Below are 18,639 nucleotides of genomic sequence, written 5' to 3' on the forward strand. Positions count from 1 at the left end.
CTGAAGACCTTATTTTGTCCAAAAAATAAATGTACTCCTCGCAGGTTTTCAGCCTCGGTCCTCATATAAACATTTTTAGAATCTGAGTTTCCAGTGCATCACAGCTCAGTCAAATTACAGCCGAAAATAAAACAAAAAGGATAAACATGAAAACAACAACGGATGAATCACCAGAAATGATGACTTGCTGTTTTACTGCTGTGAAATCCTCTGGTAGCAACTCGTTGCTTTTTCTCAGTTAGCGGGCTGCACTGAGACGACTTGTAACCAGTTTATCCAGAACCGACATGGTATGCTGGTGCAGATTGTAGGTTTTAAACTGGATACCAATAAGAAAAAAACTCAATACCATTTTTGATGCTGTGAAATTTATTTAAGCCACAGGGTGACAATTTAAGTCTGGTATGAGACTGTAGGGAAACACCTAAAACATGCAGGCTTGAAAACCACCGCACTAGATCAGTGTTAATATCCTTCATGGAGCTGTGTAATTATTTTATGTTTAAAACTTTAAACCATTATTATATAATGGTTTATCTTTAGTCAGCACTTCCATGTGCCTTTTAGTTTCTTGATACAAGTCAGTTTTACTACTGAGGGACAAATAAAGGATCATTTTACAGTAAAAACAAACAGCTTTTTAAAAGACTATTCTAATCTGATGCTCGGGTTGAACTACTGTGAGCGTCAGGATGTCTAGATGCCTGAATGTATTAAGTTACTGGCCTGCGATTGGCTGATTTAAAAGGAAATGGAACAGGTGTTCCTGATAAACTAGCCAGTGAGTTTTGTCTGTTTCAGCAGGTTTAAGACAGAAGATCTAGACGCATCAACGTTGTAGTCTGTTTATGGAGAAGCTCTGCAGAGCTACAAAAAAAAGAAACATTTACAGTTAAAAACTCTTCAGCCTCTGAGCATTTTTAATTTATTTCTTAATTATTTTAACGAAACACAGAATCTAACAAGAAAATCTAAAATCAAGCAGATTTGTTCCCTTCATCACTGACTCAATAAAACAGACACATTTTGTCTAACAGAGGTTCAAATCAAGCTTAATCATTTTTATCTCATCGGTAGTTGACAGCCGATCACTCAGAAACCCAACCCTGGGAGGTTTCTGCTGGAGGTTTCTGCTGGAGCTCCTGGTAATGTTTCTGAAGACAGAGGAGAACAAAATGAGGGACACCCCGCGCTCTGATGTGTCACATGATGTACGTGTGTTTGTGTTTACCTGCAGGTTGTTGTAGTGGGCTTCACTGCAGCAGTGCAGGTCTTTATCGGAGTTGTCATTGAGGTAGAAAACCGAGCAGAGATTACAGAAATATGCCAACTTTTGGACCGTGAACTCCTGACCTGAAGAGAAGAATAAACTAAAATGTATAAACTATGTAGTAAGCCCACTGAACTGTACTTATACTCAGTGTCATTGTACCCCCGAGTACAATGACAATAAAGACTACTCTATTAAAAACGTTCAGCTTGGTGGATTTTTAACTGAACAGAGTACAGTTATTACCTGCCAGGCCAGCTGTAGAGAGAAGACTGATCCACTAATAGTAACGTTGTTAATGGGGAGATTCTGCTTCCTCCAACCACTGACCTCAGCTTGGTACCATTAAGCTGATCCTCCATGACTTGTTCAATCAACTAAGAATATACGACTTCTCTAGAGCGTGCCTTGCAGATCTCTGCTCCATTCAGCTCTCCTGTAACCTTTTTGGATGCTTAAAAGTTTGCTCCGTCTTACAAAAATAAAAACCCACGAGTTGTGAGTCGGTTGCCTTTATTTTCAACAGAATGCGAAAACACAGAGTTATGTTCACAGAGCATCTTTAAACTGTTGCGATGCTTTTCTCAGGGTTCCTACACATTTCAGACTTTTCCAGAGTCTTAAATATAAAACTGTAAAGTTCACTATGAATTAGTTGTAGATTTTTGGTAAAGTGGGTAGTCTTTAAAAACGGAAGCTGTGAACACCAGAAACGGGATGATGACTTTTAGACGATGGGATAGGAAATACAAATAACCTTCTGGTTTCGAGGTCTTGGCAGAAAAACTTCAATTTGCTTCCTCACCACGTTAAACACAGAGGAGTAAATAGCAAAGACACAGAGGCCCTGTAACCAGATACAACACCAGAAATATGAACAACGTTGGCAGAACCAGAACACTCAGAACTGAATCCAGCCCCAGTCGTCGTTAAAGAGCCTACAGCGTTCATATGATTTCTGAGCTCTGTCCACCAGATGGTTTCAAATAAATCAGAATATTAACAAAAACTGGTAAATAGATCCCAGGAACAAATCTACCTTTCTACACTCCTCTCCTCCTCCACCATAGGCTCTTCACCTTTGTTCAGTTCGGTTTTCTCCACCTTTCTTTCTCTGTTTTATTTAACCAAACTAGACCTCATAATATAAGTAGATCACAGTAAAATGCTGAATTTTAATATTAAAACTGGTAAATAGAGTAAACAATCACCCCTATTCTAGTTTATGAAAAGGATCTAAACTGAACAGAATAAAAAATACAATAAAGTGTGAAACTGTTTCTCACCAAGAGGGCGTTCAGGGTCAAATGGAGGCAGACTGAAGTTGGCAACAACACTTGGAGACTGAGATCGAGATCTTTTTGCTTCAGGTTCAACCAGCTTCCTCTGTTTGCTGATGGCTGCAGAACAACAAATAAATCTTTCAATTCAGATCCTCTTAGTCACTTATTCTCTGATTTCTAACGTCACAATTTGCAGCTTTCTTTAAGCTAAATATTTAAAATAAAGACCTACGCTTTTCTGAGAGTCTGTATTTATCAAACTGGAATATTTAAGGAAAAATGTGTTGGTTTGAAAATTAATTCATTTTGTAGCATTTTTAGAGAATGCTTTAAAAAAAATAAAAGTTAATAAAATGTTAGCAGATGTGCATTTTATCAGCACATTTACCCCTTCAGACAAACAACCCATTATATATATAATATATAAAAAAATAAAGGGAACACTTAAACAACACAATATAACTCCCAGTAAATCAAACTTCTGTGAAATCAAACTGGAAGGAAGCAGCACTGATTAACAGTTTCACATGTTGTTCAAATGAAAAAGACAACAGGGGGAAATATTTGGCGATTAGCAAGAAACACTCAATAAAGGAGAAGTTCTGCAGGTGGGGACCACAGACCACTTCTCAGTACCTATGCTTTCTGGCTGATGTTTTGGTCACTTTTAAATGTTGGTGGTGCTTTCACACTCGTGGTAGCATGAGACGGACTCTACAACCCACACAAGTGGCTCAGGTAGTGCAGCTCATCCAGGATGGCACATCAATGCGAGCTGTGGCAAGAAGGTTTGCTGTGTCTGTCAGCGTAGCGTCCAGAGCCTAGAGGCGCTACCAGGAGACGTGGAGGAGGCCGTAGGAGGTCAACAACCCAGCAGCAGGACCGCTACCTCCGCCTTTGTGCAAGGAGGAAGAGGAGGAGCACTGCGAGAGCCCTGCAAAATGACCTCCAGCAGGCCACAAATGTGCATGTGTCTGCACAAACGGTTAGAAACCAACTCCATGAGGATGGTATGAGGGCCCGACGTCCACAAATGGGGGTTGTGCTCACAGCCCAACACCGTGCAGGACGCTTGGCATTTGCCAGAGAACACCAGGATTGGCAAATTCACCACTGGTGCCCTGTGGTCTTCACAGATGAAAGCAGGTTCACACTGAGCACATGTGACAGACGTGACAGAGTCTGGAGAAGTTCTCTGGTGTGCTGCTATCTCCTCTCTATCTTCTAAATGCAGCCGGTACCAACAGGTACCAGAGCCACTCACGTTCCAGGCTGGTGCTGAAAGCAGAGAGAACGATGCACTGCTGGGAATAATTGTTTGTTTGCAACATGATCCCAGGAACAAATCTACCTTTCTACACTCCTCTCCTCCTCCACCATAGGCTCTTCACCTTTGTTCAGTTCGGTTTTCTCCACCTTTCTTTCTCTGTTTTATTTTACCAAACTAGACCTCATAATATAAGTAGATCACAGTAAAATGCTGAATTTTAATATTAATATGAAATAGATGCAGTATGAGAACGACCAGCATGGGAAGTAAACATAAGTAAATTAAAATAATGATGAGCAAGTAAGCTTTGTTCAAACATTTTGATCCTGTGTGGCAATTTTATTTATTTTAGCTAAGTTTCATCATGATTTAAACATTTCTGAATCCAGTCTAAATTTCATCCCATTGATTACTAGGAGCACATTTTTTTTTTTTTTTTTTGGTTTTCTGCAACAACCAATCACAGCTCTTAGAAGACAGCGCGGCACCTAGCAACAGGTCCACCTGACCTAGCAACAGGTCCACCACACCATCCTCACTAATGTAGGAAGTTCTGTCGATGGCGCTCTCTGAGAGACTCTGAGAATCTGTATGAATACGGGCCCTGATGTTTGGCAGCAGGGAAACATCTGTCATACAGGACATTGGGCCCCTGAGGACCAGGGTTGGGGATGATTGTGGACGCCTGGCGTTAAGATCCGACCTGAGTGATCTGGTCTACGTTACCCACTTTATGTGCAAATCCACAACCTGCATCATTTGTATTTTCAGTCCACTGAGACAATAATCTGATTCAAATTCAGCCAAGTTGCATTTTTGTGTTACTGCTGAAGGTGGCTGGAGGCCCCTCGGTCTGTGTTCATGCTGAATGTAGCGCTGTACAGACGTGATTAGTTTACGCAGAACAAATTTTAGTCTCAGGTCTGAACGGGAATATGAAATCTGGTTCTGAACTGTATTCTCAAGCAGCACCTTTTACCTTTAATTTCCACCCTACGGTTTTCTTCCTTCTCCTTCAAACATGCTTTCTGTTTCTGTTCATCAGGACCTCCACACTGCGGCTGCTGTTCAGCACAAGCAGAAGCTCTGTCCGTTTCCTTTTTTTGGATCTCTGGCTGGACGTCACCTGAAGAAGCGGACGTGTCTTTGTCCAAGATGGAGGAGGAATCAAGTGAAGCAGAAAGCGACTCCTTTTCTTCTTCTCTCTCTGGTTCAGGACAAACTGTTTGACCTCTGGTAGATTTTCTCACTGTCAAAGAAGAAAACATCAGTGAGCTTCCTGGAGTTTTGGCTCAATTTCTGTTTGAATGTCTGTGTTACCAGGAGTCTTCCTAGCTTTCTTCCTGGCTCGGCCTCTGGGTCTGGGAGCTTTTACTTCCTTTTTCTCTTCTTCTTCTGCCTTTCCCACCTCCTCCGCCATTAGAATATTCTCATCTGAAACAGTAAATCAGTTTAAACTCACAGCAACATTAAAACCAGCCCCTCCACTCTAGATGTGCAACGCAGGTGGAGAAATACCCCAAAACGACCTGCAGCAGCGGCCGCTGTGGAAGGTTGTTTTATCAAGGGCTCTGAATACAGACGCATCCTTTTCCCTCCACTTGACATTATGAACAGCTGAGTGTTGGGCTGTCGAATTGTTTGCATGTACAGGGTTTGGACAATGAAACTGAAACACCTGGTTTTAGACCACAATAATTTATTAGTATGGTGTAGGGCCTCCTTTTGCGGCCAATACAGCATCAATTCGTCTTGGGAATGACATATATAAGTCCTGCACAGTGGTCAGAGGCGATTTTAAGCCATTCTTCTTGCAGGATAGTGGCCAGGTCACTACGTGATACTGGTGAAGGAAAACGTTTCCTGACTCGCTCCTCCAAAACACCCCAAAGTGGCTCAATAATATTTAGATCTGGTGACTGTGCAGGCCATGGGAGATGTTCAACTTCACTTTCATGTTCATCAAACCAATCTTTCACCAGTCTTGCTGTGTGTATTGGTGCATTGTCATCCTGATACACGGCACCGCCTTCAGGATACAATGTTTGAACCATTGGATGCACGTGGTCCTCAAGAATGGTTCGGTAGTCCTTGGCAGTGACACGCCCATCTAGCACAAGTATTGGGCCAAGGGAATGCCATGATATGGCAGCCCAAACCATCACTGATCCACCCCCATGCTTCACTCTGGGCATGCAACAGTCTGGGTGGTACGCTTCTTTGGGGCTTCTCCACACCGTAACTCTCCCGGATGTGGGGAAAACAGTAAAGGTGGACTCATCAGAGAACAATACATGTTTCACATTGTCCACAGCCCAAGATTTGCGCTCCTTGCACCATTGAAACCGACGTTTGGCATTGGCATGTGTGACCAAAGGTTTGACTATAGCAGCCCGGCCGTGTATATTGACCCTGTGGAGCTCCCGACGGACAGTTCTGGTGGAAACAGGAGAGTTGAGGTGCACATTTAATTCTGCCGTGATTTGGGCAGCCGTGGTTTTATGTTTTTTGGATACAATCCGGGTTAGCACCCGAACATCCCTTTCAGACAGCTTCCTCTTGCGTCCACAGTTAATCCTGTTGGATGTGGTTCGTCCTTCTTGGTGGTATGCTGACATTACCCTGGATACCGTGGCTCTTGATACATCACAAAGACTTGCTGTCTTGGTCACAGATGCGCCAGCAAGACGTGCACCAACAATTTGTCCTCTTTTGAACTCTGGTATGTCACCCATAATGTTGTGTGCATTTCAATATTTTGAGCAAAACTGTGCTCTTACCCTGCTAATTGAACCTTCACACTCTGCTCTTACTGGTGCAATGTACAATCAATGAAGACTGGCTACCAGGCTGGTCCAATTTAGCCATGAAACCTCCCACACTAAAATGACAGGTGTTTTAGTTTCATTGTCCAAACCCTGTAGATGTGCAGTGAAAACAAAGTTTGATTTGAATAAATAACTTTGGAAGTGTTAAAAAAAAAAAGCTCAGTTGGTGAAAATAAACCTGGAAACATTCAGACCTGTGCTGTCATCATGTTTGCATTTAGCAGATTTTGGGCTTTTTTCTGCTTCTTGGTCGTCTGGTTTGTTCTCCTCAGGTCCACCTGCTTCATTTACATCCAGCATGTTCTAAAGAAACAACAAAGAGGTGATTCAGCCACATCCTTCATAAATGCACAGATTTATTCCCACAGATTAAATATTCACCTCAGACGTGAAAGAGTCACATTTGTCTTCTTTCTTCTCATGTGGATCAGAAGCAGTGTTAGTCTCAGCGTCAGGTTTTTCACACTCGATCTCTGTTGGTGTCGCTTCTTTTGGTCCTGTAATAGATTCTTCTGGAGAAGAGGTCTTCTCTAAATGATGGATCAAATGAGGAAGACTCTGTTCCTCCAAGGCATCTTGTTTGGATTCTTCTACAGCAGATCCATCTCCACCAACCTCTTTCACATCACCAGCTAACTGATCCAGGCTCTGCTCCTCTGAGCCTTCCTGTTTCGTCCCTTCAGGTAAATCCTCGGTAACGTCTTTCACATCCTCAGCAGCAAATTGCGACAAAAACTCCTCTACAAGTTTTATTTTGGAGCTTTCTTCATCAGATACAACTTCTTCAACATTGTTTACATCTTCAGTGACCTGAGTCAGACTTTCTGCCTTTGAGATCTTCTGTTCAGACTGTTCTACAGCAGATAAATCTGCACCAACATCCTTTACATCATTAGTTAACGGAGTCACATACGGCTCCTCTAAGACGTCCCGTTTGGACCCTTCTGCACCAGAAAAAGGTTCCTCAGCATCTTTTCCACCACCAGCTAACTGAGTCAGACTCTGCTCCTCTGAGACCATCAGCTCTCCAACTGAGTCGCCTCCTTCCGCTTGAGCTTCATCCATTTTACTGGTTTCATCTCTTGCTTCACTTCTGTTTTGTTTCTCCAGGCTGGAAGGTTCTTCGATCATCATCACCTCCTGAACTCGATCATCCAGGGAAGCGGAAACGTGAAGCTGAGGATGATCCCCCTCTTCCTCGTTTCTGGTTGAATCTTCTTTCTCCACTGTTTTCCCTCCATCTTCTTTAGAAGCTGCTGAGCTTGTCGTGTCGTTAGGCTCTTCTGCTGGAACTTCGTTAACCGTCTCTTCCTCCACTGACTCAAGAACCTGCAAATCTGCTTCTTCAACAGCTGCTGGACTGGAGGGACACTTCAAAGCTGCCGTTAGTTTTTTAGCTTTTCTAGTGTTTTTCTTCGGCCTTCCTCTCTTTGGTTTCTGCTGTATCGGCGGTTGATCTTCCTCAGTCACCTCTTCTTCAACAGCGTCTAATATCACATTAGTAGCTTTCTTTGTTTCTTCTGCATCTTCAGTCTTTGCCTCTTGTTGGGCCTTGCTGTTCTTTGCTCGCGTCATATATTTCCTAACTGTCTTCTCCGGTTGCTTTGGAGTCTTTTCCTTCTCCTCAGTGGGAGATGTTTTGCTCCTCGTGCTCCTTCTGGGCCTTTTGTCTGTATCGTCCAACTTTTCTTCAACTTTTTCAGCCTCTAACTTTGCTTCTGTTGTTGATGGCTGATCCTCCATAGAATCAATCTCTTGACTGACAACTTCTTCCTCTTCCACTGTTGGTTCATCGTCTGCTTTAGAGACCAGCTCACCGGGGGTGTCTTGTTTTGGACCTTCAGATTCTGTTATGGTTTGATGATCAATTAAATTTACTTCACTAAAATCTTTTGAAGAGTCTCGTTGATCTTCAACTGGGCCAAAATCCTCTGGGGCTTTGCCGGTTCCTTCTAAACTTTCATGTTGATTTCTAGTTGAAGCTTGATCATCATTAGATACGTCTCCTGACAGTTCCTCTGCAGATGGCTCCACCTCTGAGGTTACCATCTTTGTCTCAGCGGTTTCTGCAGCATTACTGCTCTCTGCTGACACCTGTTGGTCTGCCTGTGCCACTGCCGGCTCTGTGGGTTTATCTCCCTCTTGAGTCTCTGCTGACTTTTGAGCAGCAGCTTCAGAACGGGTCACAGGAGGCAGGATCCCAGTTTGTGGAGCTGCACTGCTTGGTACCGTCTTGTTGAATGTGGAAAGAGTGGGTCCTTCTGAGGATCCTGTTGTAGAGGGAAGATATTAAACTTTTACAGAAACAAAAACTTTTATTACACATTGCTTTTTTTGCATTTACCTTTTTCAGATTTGGGTTTTGGTTTCACTTGTCCAAATTTTGGGAGTTTCTTAAGGTCAATCGTAAAGTGACCAGTTAGCTGCAGTCGCTGTTGTAGTGTCATCACCCTGAAATGAAGGAAGAAACATGGATCCTTAACACTGATGCGTTTTCCCTTCATTAAACTATGAATGAATGGAGAACGTGAAGGAAAGTCATGTCTAGTTGGAGGTAGCTTCTCTCTTACAGCCATTGGTATAGTTTGTACAGTTTGGCTGAAATCTTTTTTTAAATCCTGAAGTTTCAAACTTTGTGTGTTAAAGTTAAAAACTCACAGATGTAACTGAGGAAAAGAGCTGCAAGTTAAGCTGGACAGCAACAATTTCCAGAGTAACTCAAACAACTTCGCTTGAAACAAAAGTCCAAGTCTGGAGGTTTAGTCAAACGCAAAACAGAAAATAATGACTTTTGCCTGTTCTATTAACTGAAACATAATTAATTTCAGTCTGTAGTCTAACTTTTCTTCACCTGCCTTTATTATGCCACTGCATTTTTCCTCATGTTCTGTTGTTGAATCTCGATACTGAAATGTCCTTTACAGATATACACTGCTCAAAACAAATAAAGGGAACACTCAAATAATACATCCTAGATATGAATGAATGAAATATTCTCATTAAATACTTTGTTCTGTACAAAGTTGAATGTGCTGACAACAAAATCACACAAAAATCATCAATGGAAATCAAATTTATTAACCAATGGAGGCCTGGATTTGGAGTCACACACAAAATTAAAGTGGAAAAACACACTACAAGCTGATCCAACTTTGATGTAATGTCCTTAAAACAAGTCAAAATGAGTCTCAGTATTGTGTGTGGCCTCCATGTGTCTGTATGACCTCCCTACAACACCTGGACATGCTCCTGATGAGACGGTGGATGGTCTCCTGACGGATCTCCTTCCAGACCTGGACTAAAGCATCCACCAACTCCTGGACAGTCTGTGGTGCAACGTGACGTTGGTGGATGGAGCGAGACATGATGTTCCAGATGTGGTCAATCAGATTCAGGTCTGGGGAACGGGCGGGCCAGTCCATAGCTTCAATGTCTTCATCTTGCAGGAACTGCTGACACACTCCAGCCACATGAGGTCTAGCATTGTCCTGCATTAGGAGGAACCCAGGGCCAACCGCACCAGCATATGGTCTCACAAGGGGTCTGAGGATCTCATCTCGGTACCTAATGGCAGTCAGACTACCTCTGGTGAGCACATAGAGGGTCATGCTGCCCTCCAAAGAAATGACACCCCACACCTTTACTGACCCACTGCCAAACCAGTCATGCTGAAGGATGTTGCAGGCAGCAGATCGCTCTCCATGGTGTCTCCAGACTCTGTCACGTCTGTCGCATGTGCTCAGTGTGAACCTGCTTTCATCTGTGAAGACCACAGGGCACCAGTGGTGAATTTACCAATCCTAGTGTTCTCTGGCAAATGCCAAGCATCCTGCACGGTGTTGGGCTGTGAGCACAACCCCCATTTGTGGACGTTGGGACCTCATACCATCCTCATGAAGTCGGTTTCTAACCGTTTGTGCAGACACATGCACATTTGTGGCCTGCTGGAGGTCATTTTGCAGGACATTGATGTGCCATCCTGGATGAGCTGCACTACCTGAGCCACTTGTGTGGGTTGTAGAGTCCGTCTCATGCTACCACGAGTGTGAAAGCACCACCAACATTCAAAAGTGACCAAAACATCAGCCAGAAAGCATAGGTACTGAGAAGTGGTCTGTGGTCCCCACCTGCAGAACCACTCCTTTATTGAGTGTCTTGCTAATCGCCAAAGATTTCCCCCTGTTGTCTTTTCCATTTGCACAACAACATGTGAAATTGATTGTTAATCAGTGTTGCTTCCTAAGTGGACAGTTTGATTTCACAGAAGTTTGATTTACTTGGAGTTATATTGTGTTGTTTTAGTGTTCCCCTTATTTGTTTGAGCAGTGTAGTATCCTCGCTTTACTCAAAAAGATTAACTAACTGGTCTGATGGAAACACTGTGCTTGTAGAGATTTAGCCATCATCACATTGATTTATGTTTGGGTCATTTTTATCACATTCTTTAACTCTTAAGTTGACCAGAAACCACCTGAAATGGGGCACTTACGGCTCGATGCGTCCAACTTTAGTCCTGTAAACGACAGGATGACAAATGTTTGTGAAATAAAACAAAACCAGCAGCAGACATGTTTATTTTATCTCCATGATTTGCATAGAAACACACCAGTTTTTATCTTCAGTTAAGTCGTCCAGAAAGAAAACTTTCTCCATCACCTGAGCCACAGCCTGGGAATCAGCCATCTCAATATAGACCTGAGGCAGAGAAACAGATGGAAGGTAGCATCCATCCATCCATCCATTCATTCATCCAACCATCCATCCATCCATTCATCCATCCATTCATTCATTCATCCATCCATTCATCCAACCATCCATTCATCCATCATACCCCCAAAATCACCCCCATACAAATAATTTATAGCAATTCATCTTCTTAATCTGCTTAGTTTTTTCAGTATTTATTTCTATACTATTTTATCCCCATTGATTCCTAAAATGTGTTTCTTAGGTATTAAGTAGATTCTTATTAATAAAATAAGAAGCTCAGAAAATAAAATAGTCTAAATTAATGTTTAAAATTATTTTAATATTTGATTACTATAAAATTTTGCATTTATTTTGGCAGCTTCAGTCCTCCATAAAGTTAATATCATCATACCCTGTTGCCGAGAGGTACGAAGTTGGCGAAGGAAGCGATGGACGCCACCACCTTCATGACCAAAGTGACGATATGTGGAGAGGCATCAAAGATCTCAACAGACAGGAGCCGTTCCACCAGAGAATCAGAGTCAGGAACAGGCTGGAAAATAAAAATAACCAGCTACCAAAGAATCCAAAGATTTTTTTCTGCGTGCAGAATTTAAACAAATCATAACTTACATAGTTACTCAATTTCAGCAGATTTTTGTACAGTTTCTCCTGCAAAAGATGACAAAACTGAGATCAAATCATTCAGATAAATACTGGGATTTCTTTCATTTTTGTAAAACAAATTATTTAAAATCAAATTTACATCAAACTGATAGAAATCTTTTATTTAAAAACAATGCAAAAATTCATCTCATATATAACCTTCTGTTATTGATACAAAAGGTTGAAAGTTTAGCAACCAAAACAGGTCAAATCTGTCATTAAAGCAGAAAAGGACTGGTGATTAAAAACCAGATCAGCTGACCAGTCAGATGTTGGTCCAGTTTATATCGTTCCAGGTCTGAGTTTCCATACCTGACTAAGTCCGTGGTTCTCCATGTGTAAGACGAGGGAGGCCTTGAGTTGGCAACAATTGATGATTAATTCTTTATAAGGAAGATCTTTGACAAAACTGATGAATGAAAGCCAGTGGCTGAAATAAACAAAGGCCTGGAAGGAAAGAGAGAGGTTAACATTAGTCCCATAACTAAATGCATTTATTTACAAAAACAAAACCCATTTATGATTTCCTTTAAGGCTTTAAAGAAGACCAGTATGGACACAGAACCATGATGCACATTCAAGATGTCGGCCAAGACTGCAGAATCACCGACAGCTTTCCTACAATTTATTCATGTAAAAAGTCCAGATTACTGCAGAGTCGACCTTTGTTTGTTTTAAAATATGAAATACTAAAGCATGAATTTATGGGTGATATTTATACATAAGACAGGCTTTAAATATGGAAGCTGAGAAGAGAGGGATGAGAGGGGAGGGATGGATGGATGGAACAATAAAGGCAATAAAGAAAGGAAGCCAACTGAAGGAAACGCACAAAGAAGGAAGGACATAAAAAAGAAACTAATGTAAAATACAGGAAAAGGAAAGACAAGAAAGAATAGGAGGGAATAAGATAGGAAGGGGAAACAGAATGGACAGAGGGAAAAGGAAAGATGGAAGGACACGAGGGTAAAATAGAAATACATTTTCCTAGACTGAGAAGGAACCCTGGACTGAAGTTCTCCACATCGTGCTGGTATCCATCTGCTGGGAGTGTAACGGTGCACAAAAACCATGCTTTGGTACATTTTCAGGTTTTAAAGTTGCAGTGTGGTACATTTTTGGTTCGCTTCAATCAAGAAAAAAACGAAATGCATGATTTCTTTATATTTTCTGAAATTGATCTGATTTTACCATGTTCTCAAACTTAAAAAAAGCTGGAATTCTTTGACATAAAAGACGGTAGTAAAAGCAGGCAGAGCCAGTACCTGGATAGATTATACAACAATAGAACCACCTGAAAATGGTCATTAATACTGAGATGTATTTACATTAGACTATGCCCATATTTGAGACTAAAACATGTTTAAATCACTTTGGAGAAATGTTAATGATTAGATGGCCTAGTGTCCCAGCTGTACCTGAATGCAGCATGAGCAGCTCTTGGGAAAATCTCCCTTCATTAACCTGCATTTATAAAATGTGAGACGTTTGGGTTGATGTGGACCATCAGCTGATTTTTTTTTCTCCAGTGCCAGAGATGTTTATATTTAGCTTGACGTTGTTTTCAGGTGAGTAAACCGACAGGGCTGTCCTGGACCGCCTGCGGCGTCGACTCCTTACCCTCCTCTGCAGTGGCAGGACGAGCACGTTGGAGAAGAGCGCTGTGAGAGTCTTCGCTGGGAAATACGGCCACACCAAGCTGGCGACGTCCTCGTTTGTGTAGTTGTCTTTAGGTAGGTTTGTCAGCATGATAGTGAAGAACTTGGAGCCTTGACAGTCAGCTTGCTGCATCACAACACAGTTTAAAGGAAGACTGAAACATAATGTTGGAAAACATATATCTCACAACTACTCTATAAAAGGAGAAATTAGAAGTAAAATAATGTCTGGTGCACAAGTCTGTATTTATAGTAGATTTTCATTTCTAGCTGCTTATTCTGGGAAGGGGGTGGTGCTTAGCTCAATGGGTAATCTGGATACAACTATTTGAACTGATGATTCCACCGTTGTTTAAAAATGTCTCTGAAAGACGTTTCAAACATGCAAATCTAAAAGTCTTCATAGGTTTCTTTAGGTTCCTTAAACTTCCTCATGTCTCATTACTTTTAGTCAAATTATTTTCATGACAATAAGGGGAAAGTAATCATGATCACCAAGCATGACCAGAGTTTTCATGTCTGACATGAGTCTTCAGCAGCTCATATCTAAGACTTGGATAGATGTATTTATCTGAAACTGCATGTATAATGTGTTACTGTTTTCTTTTTTCCAACCAATCATTATAATGTCATCCAAAAATAATTATGTGCTGTGAATGATTGTCGCTCTCTCTGTGGGACATCGTGTTTGCCTTGGTGTGTTCAGTGAATTTACATCTTCAACAGAGAGGACCAGTTTTATCTGTTCTCAAATAAGAGTTTTTTCAGCTGATTAGGAAAAATTCACAATAATTTCCAACCTGAAGACCCAAATACTGGTTTAAAAATGATTCAAGTTGGGCAACCAACCAGCCTGGATGGCTACAAGATCTGCAGAAACACAGTTTGTCTTTAAAGCACATTCTTCTACTTTTCCTTCAGCTTTATAACCATAACCTACGTTTTATGCTGCAGGAAATTATTTTGACTGGTTATATTTGCTTTTTTTTTTTAAAAATAGGCAAAACATTCTGATTCCAACTAATTTAATACATATTAATTCTTCTTGGCCAAACTGTTTAAAACGTGTAAAGGTTTTAATAGCTTTAGCCAAAATGCTTCAACATACGCAACAGCTATTTTAATAAATTTAAGTTCTTTTTAGTGTAGATTATTTCTAATTTATCAACTTCACTCCAGGAAAAGAGCGATTTAACTCAACAGCTCAAAATAAACATGACATTTAGGTCAGTTTGTGTATGTAAACGTCTGAACTCGACTACCAGCGGTAAAGAAAACAACAAGGCTTACCGTAAACTCCAGGACTTTATTAATTTTGATATAATCTGAGAGGAAATAGAGAAAAACAATACATTTAGATCCTTTCATGAGTTATTTTGTGAGTTATCAGTTTCCATGTGTCTCTTACTTGGGATTTTGAACCACGGAGTGACTGTTGGGAATATGTACGGGTCGGTTTTCATAGTGATCCAAAATGGCCGCTCAGTGTTTGGTGGGAGGTTGTCTCTCACTGTTTGTTGGAGAGGAGAACATTATTCAGAAGATCTGTTTAACAACAGCACAATAAGATGGACGCAGCAGGTTTTCTACTCGATATGCAAGGAAAATGTGTGGGTAGAGTTCAGTGGATAGAAGAAATCTCTAAAGAGGTTGTCAAGGGTCACAAATAAGATCTAGGTAAGTAAACTGAAGATCAAAGGTACTCTCACTGACAGAAACAGCTGATTCGTCAGGTTAAGCGCTCAGAGGAAATCCACTGATCTTGACATCATTTGGTCCACATGCAGCCTAGACGAGGAGTTCATGATCTGAGCTGCAAGCTGCATCTAAAGGCTGTAAGTATTGGCACCATGAGTACAGCAACGCTGTTCTCAGTCTGTTCCCTGAGCATCTGACAGTCAGACTGCGACAGACGGTCACAGGATTAGTAGAGCCTCCGTGGTTGTGCTGGATGACAACATGAATGCGTGCGCTAAAGTTACTCCGGCATCAGGCCATCTGTAAACCCTACATACTCTACACACCCTAATGAACTACAACAATGCTGGTAATACTGTTTAATGCATCTATGAGGCCTCCTCTGACCTTTACTTCTGACTGCAACACATCGCTTCATTCTGACGCCTTCATGGCTTGTTGGTTATGGTCCAAACACCCCCAGTGTCTCCCACCACACTGAAAACCACCACTGGTAACAAATTCTGTCCAAACAGGATCATTCTCCTCGCTGCTTTGCTGTGTTTGTCAGTCAGGGTCTATTTGAATTAAAAATGCTGAAAATAATAAAGAATAAAAAATATAGACGTGACATGATGGGAAGACTATGAGCTGAAATTTATACTTTACTGAAAAAAAAAGGGTTTTCGTGCAATTCTGTAATTTAATTATTGCTCAGTTATTATTTTAACTAAACAACCTTTTAATTAGAAGTTCATTCATTTTAGTTTGAGAAAAAACAAAAATGTTTCTTTTGTAAAAAAAACAACCAGTACTTCAAATAAACCTGTCTGGGCTTTTAGTAAATTCTGTTTATATGACACCTTTCACAAATAAAACATACATTAAGATGTTCACTGAACTTTTTATTCATTTACAAATATGGGTAATAATCTAATAAATGTCACTTGCATTGGAAGCATTTCCTCATTTATGTTTTATTTTCACCCTTATTTAAATTGAGACTTTTTGCTGCCTCTATAAAATAAATAAATGCTTTTTTCTCTGTAAAAACAACATAAAACCTTTCGCTCATCGACCTGCCTTTTTCCTGGACTGTAAAGCTTCCTATGTTCTTTTTAATGAAACGAAAGGAAAGCGTACCGTGTGATTTACTGGGGGTAACGGGTGCCCTCATTCTGTGCAGTTTGTAAGTGTGACCTTTGAGGCTGCTTTGTGAGAGTCCGAACACGTCGGCGTCGTGATTCGACTCAAATTCTACGAACACCTGGAGACACAAACGAGGCTCTGATGAGTCAGACAGATGGCTGCTGGGAAGTCTCGTGTGACTGTTTTATTACCTTGTTGAGCATCGGCAGGAAGTTTTTTACCGAGCTTTTTATGAGAACTTCCCTGAGCTCCTGGATTTCACTCGGTGAAATGTCCTGAAAGAAGACCGTTCTGGTACCATCATCAGTGACCTCCTGGTTGGACCAAACCAAATAAAGACAGAAATTTAACAGGACACCTTGTGTTTATCATTAGATGTTGCATTATTTGGTCACATGAATAGAAATGTTAAATTAATTCAGCGTTGAACTTTACAGGTGCAGGATACAGTTTTACCGAAAGAGATTTCTTTTTAAGATTTCATTTCAGGATCAGAGACCCTGAAAAATATTACGATTAAAATCCCACGAAACAATCCGGGAGAGTGACTTGTAAGTGTTTCAAGAAGGAACTTATAAGTTGCGGTATAGTAACACACAGTAACCTGTGAACTCCAGTGTCAGTATTTCAGGAAAGTTACCTGCAAATTCTGAAAAGTCAAAGTGTAAACTAGAAAATAATCTGTATATAAGGAAAGTAACCTCTAAGTTCTGGAAAAGCAATTTGTCCGGCCCCTAAAGCTAACCTGTACGTTCCAAAGAGAGACCCTTAGGTTGTGGGACAGTCAACTCCAGATTTGGGGAAACTGACCTTTAAATTAAACAAAAATAATGAGTTACAGAGCTGCGACATGTAGGTCACATAAATTAACCTGTATGTTTTTAGAGTGTAAATCATATGGTTTCCAACTGCTGAGGCAAATGAATCGTTCATGACCAGGCCTTTACCAAACTTCATGGCGCGCTGAAGAGGTTCAACCATTAGATTCAGGTGTGTTGGAGAAGGGAAGCATCTAAAGGTTGAAGGACAGTAGGTCTCAAGGTCTGCTGTTGAAGATCACTGGTCCAGGTTCTGAGAAAGTTGCCTGTAGCTTCCAGGGAGCTAACCTGCATGTTCTAGAGAAGAACCCTTGAGGACAGAAGCCAGTGGGCTCCAGATAATTAACGGGTTACTGAATTTTATAAATGAAGGAAGGCACCAGTTGTAGAAAGTCAAAGAATAACAAAAGAAACAGATGTTTAAATTTACAGAATGACCAATTTAACCTCACACTGTAATGGACTGATAGGCAGGATTAAAGAAATCGGTTCTGTCTGCCAGTCTCTCCCACTGCAGCAAACCCACTTCACTTAATCAGACACAACAAAAACCTTCAGTCTAGAAATATGCATCAAGATACTCCCCAACCAGGGCAGTAGGAACAGAATCATGTTTTATTCTTGCAACTCTTTTCTCAGTTCTTGTGGAGGATGTATCGGCCTTGAAGTATCGGAGTCAATAAGAACTCATCCTTTCATTTGAGTGACCGAAGCTAACTTTATACTCGACGCATTAAACGAGGGCGTTCTCGCCAACAGTGAAGCGACCGCGCCATCCCTGCCGCGGCGCGCTGGCAAGCGGCACCAATCCTTGTAAGTTGGCATGGACAGCGCTCCATTCAGTGGACAAATGTGAAGGTGCTCTCACAGAGCAGATTCACCTGTAGCAGATCCCTCTGTGAGGGAACAAAGATAAGAGAAGGACTCCTTAACAGCCATAAACACAACAGGTTTTCCTCAGGTATGTCTTCAGTGCTGCACGGCACGCAGTCGTGTGACATTAACCGTTTCTTCTCTTTTTTACTACATTACAATCTGAAGCGTGACTATAACTAAGCATTTAAAGGTGGTGGTCATGTGTATTTCACCTGTGACCCATTTGTTGAGAGCCTTTTTTTCCACACTGTTCTGCAGCAGGTTAAGAACAGAACAGACAATAATTCGTCCTCAGTTTAAAGCAGAGTGTGTGGCTGTGTGTGCTTGTTACTTACATAGTGAATCAGTTTCATCAGGGCGGTATAAAACTGAAACTAAAACAGAAACTAGATGTGAGCCACTATACCCAGCTGACTTCACACACATCAGTGCAGACAATAAAGCATCAACCTGTA

General features: G+C 41.2%; 1 protein-coding gene across 2 annotated transcripts in view; it reads right to left on the reverse strand.

Annotated features, from left to right (window-relative positions):
• Positions 1–831: 831 nt before the first annotated feature.
• The window catches only part of LOC124880448 (zinc finger protein 638-like), a 32,694-nt gene continuing 14,886 nt past the window's right edge, over positions 832–18,639 (reverse strand). For both annotated transcript variants that reach the window (XM_047385549.1, XM_047385550.1), the window contains 19 exons: positions 18,520–18,558; positions 16,682–16,804; positions 16,485–16,608; positions 15,073–15,174; positions 14,955–14,989; positions 13,627–13,791; positions 12,319–12,453; positions 11,974–12,012; positions 11,753–11,893; positions 11,258–11,346; positions 11,141–11,164; positions 8,996–9,102; positions 7,033–8,921; positions 6,846–6,954; positions 5,144–5,257; positions 4,803–5,072; positions 2,557–2,670; positions 1,232–1,353; positions 832–1,154 (listed from right to left, as the gene is read on the reverse strand). In XM_047385549.1, coding sequence (XP_047241505.1) covers positions 1,089–1,154; positions 1,232–1,353; positions 2,557–2,670; positions 4,803–5,072; positions 5,144–5,257; positions 6,846–6,954; positions 7,033–8,921; positions 8,996–9,102; positions 11,141–11,164; positions 11,258–11,346; positions 11,753–11,893; positions 11,974–12,012; positions 12,319–12,453; positions 13,627–13,791; positions 14,955–14,989; positions 15,073–15,174; positions 16,485–16,608; positions 16,682–16,804; positions 18,520–18,558 — 3,807 coding nt within the window. In that variant the 3' untranslated portion in view covers positions 832–1,088. The remainder of the gene's footprint in view (positions 1,155–1,231; positions 1,354–2,556; positions 2,671–4,802; positions 5,073–5,143; positions 5,258–6,845; positions 6,955–7,032; positions 8,922–8,995; positions 9,103–11,140; positions 11,165–11,257; positions 11,347–11,752; positions 11,894–11,973; positions 12,013–12,318; positions 12,454–13,626; positions 13,792–14,954; positions 14,990–15,072; positions 15,175–16,484; positions 16,609–16,681; positions 16,805–18,519; positions 18,559–18,639) is intronic.

The sequence above is a fragment of the Girardinichthys multiradiatus genome, chromosome 14, assembly GCF_021462225.1.
Source record: "Girardinichthys multiradiatus isolate DD_20200921_A chromosome 14, DD_fGirMul_XY1, whole genome shotgun sequence".
Classification (NCBI taxonomy): Eukaryota; Metazoa; Chordata; class Actinopteri; order Cyprinodontiformes; family Goodeidae; genus Girardinichthys; species Girardinichthys multiradiatus.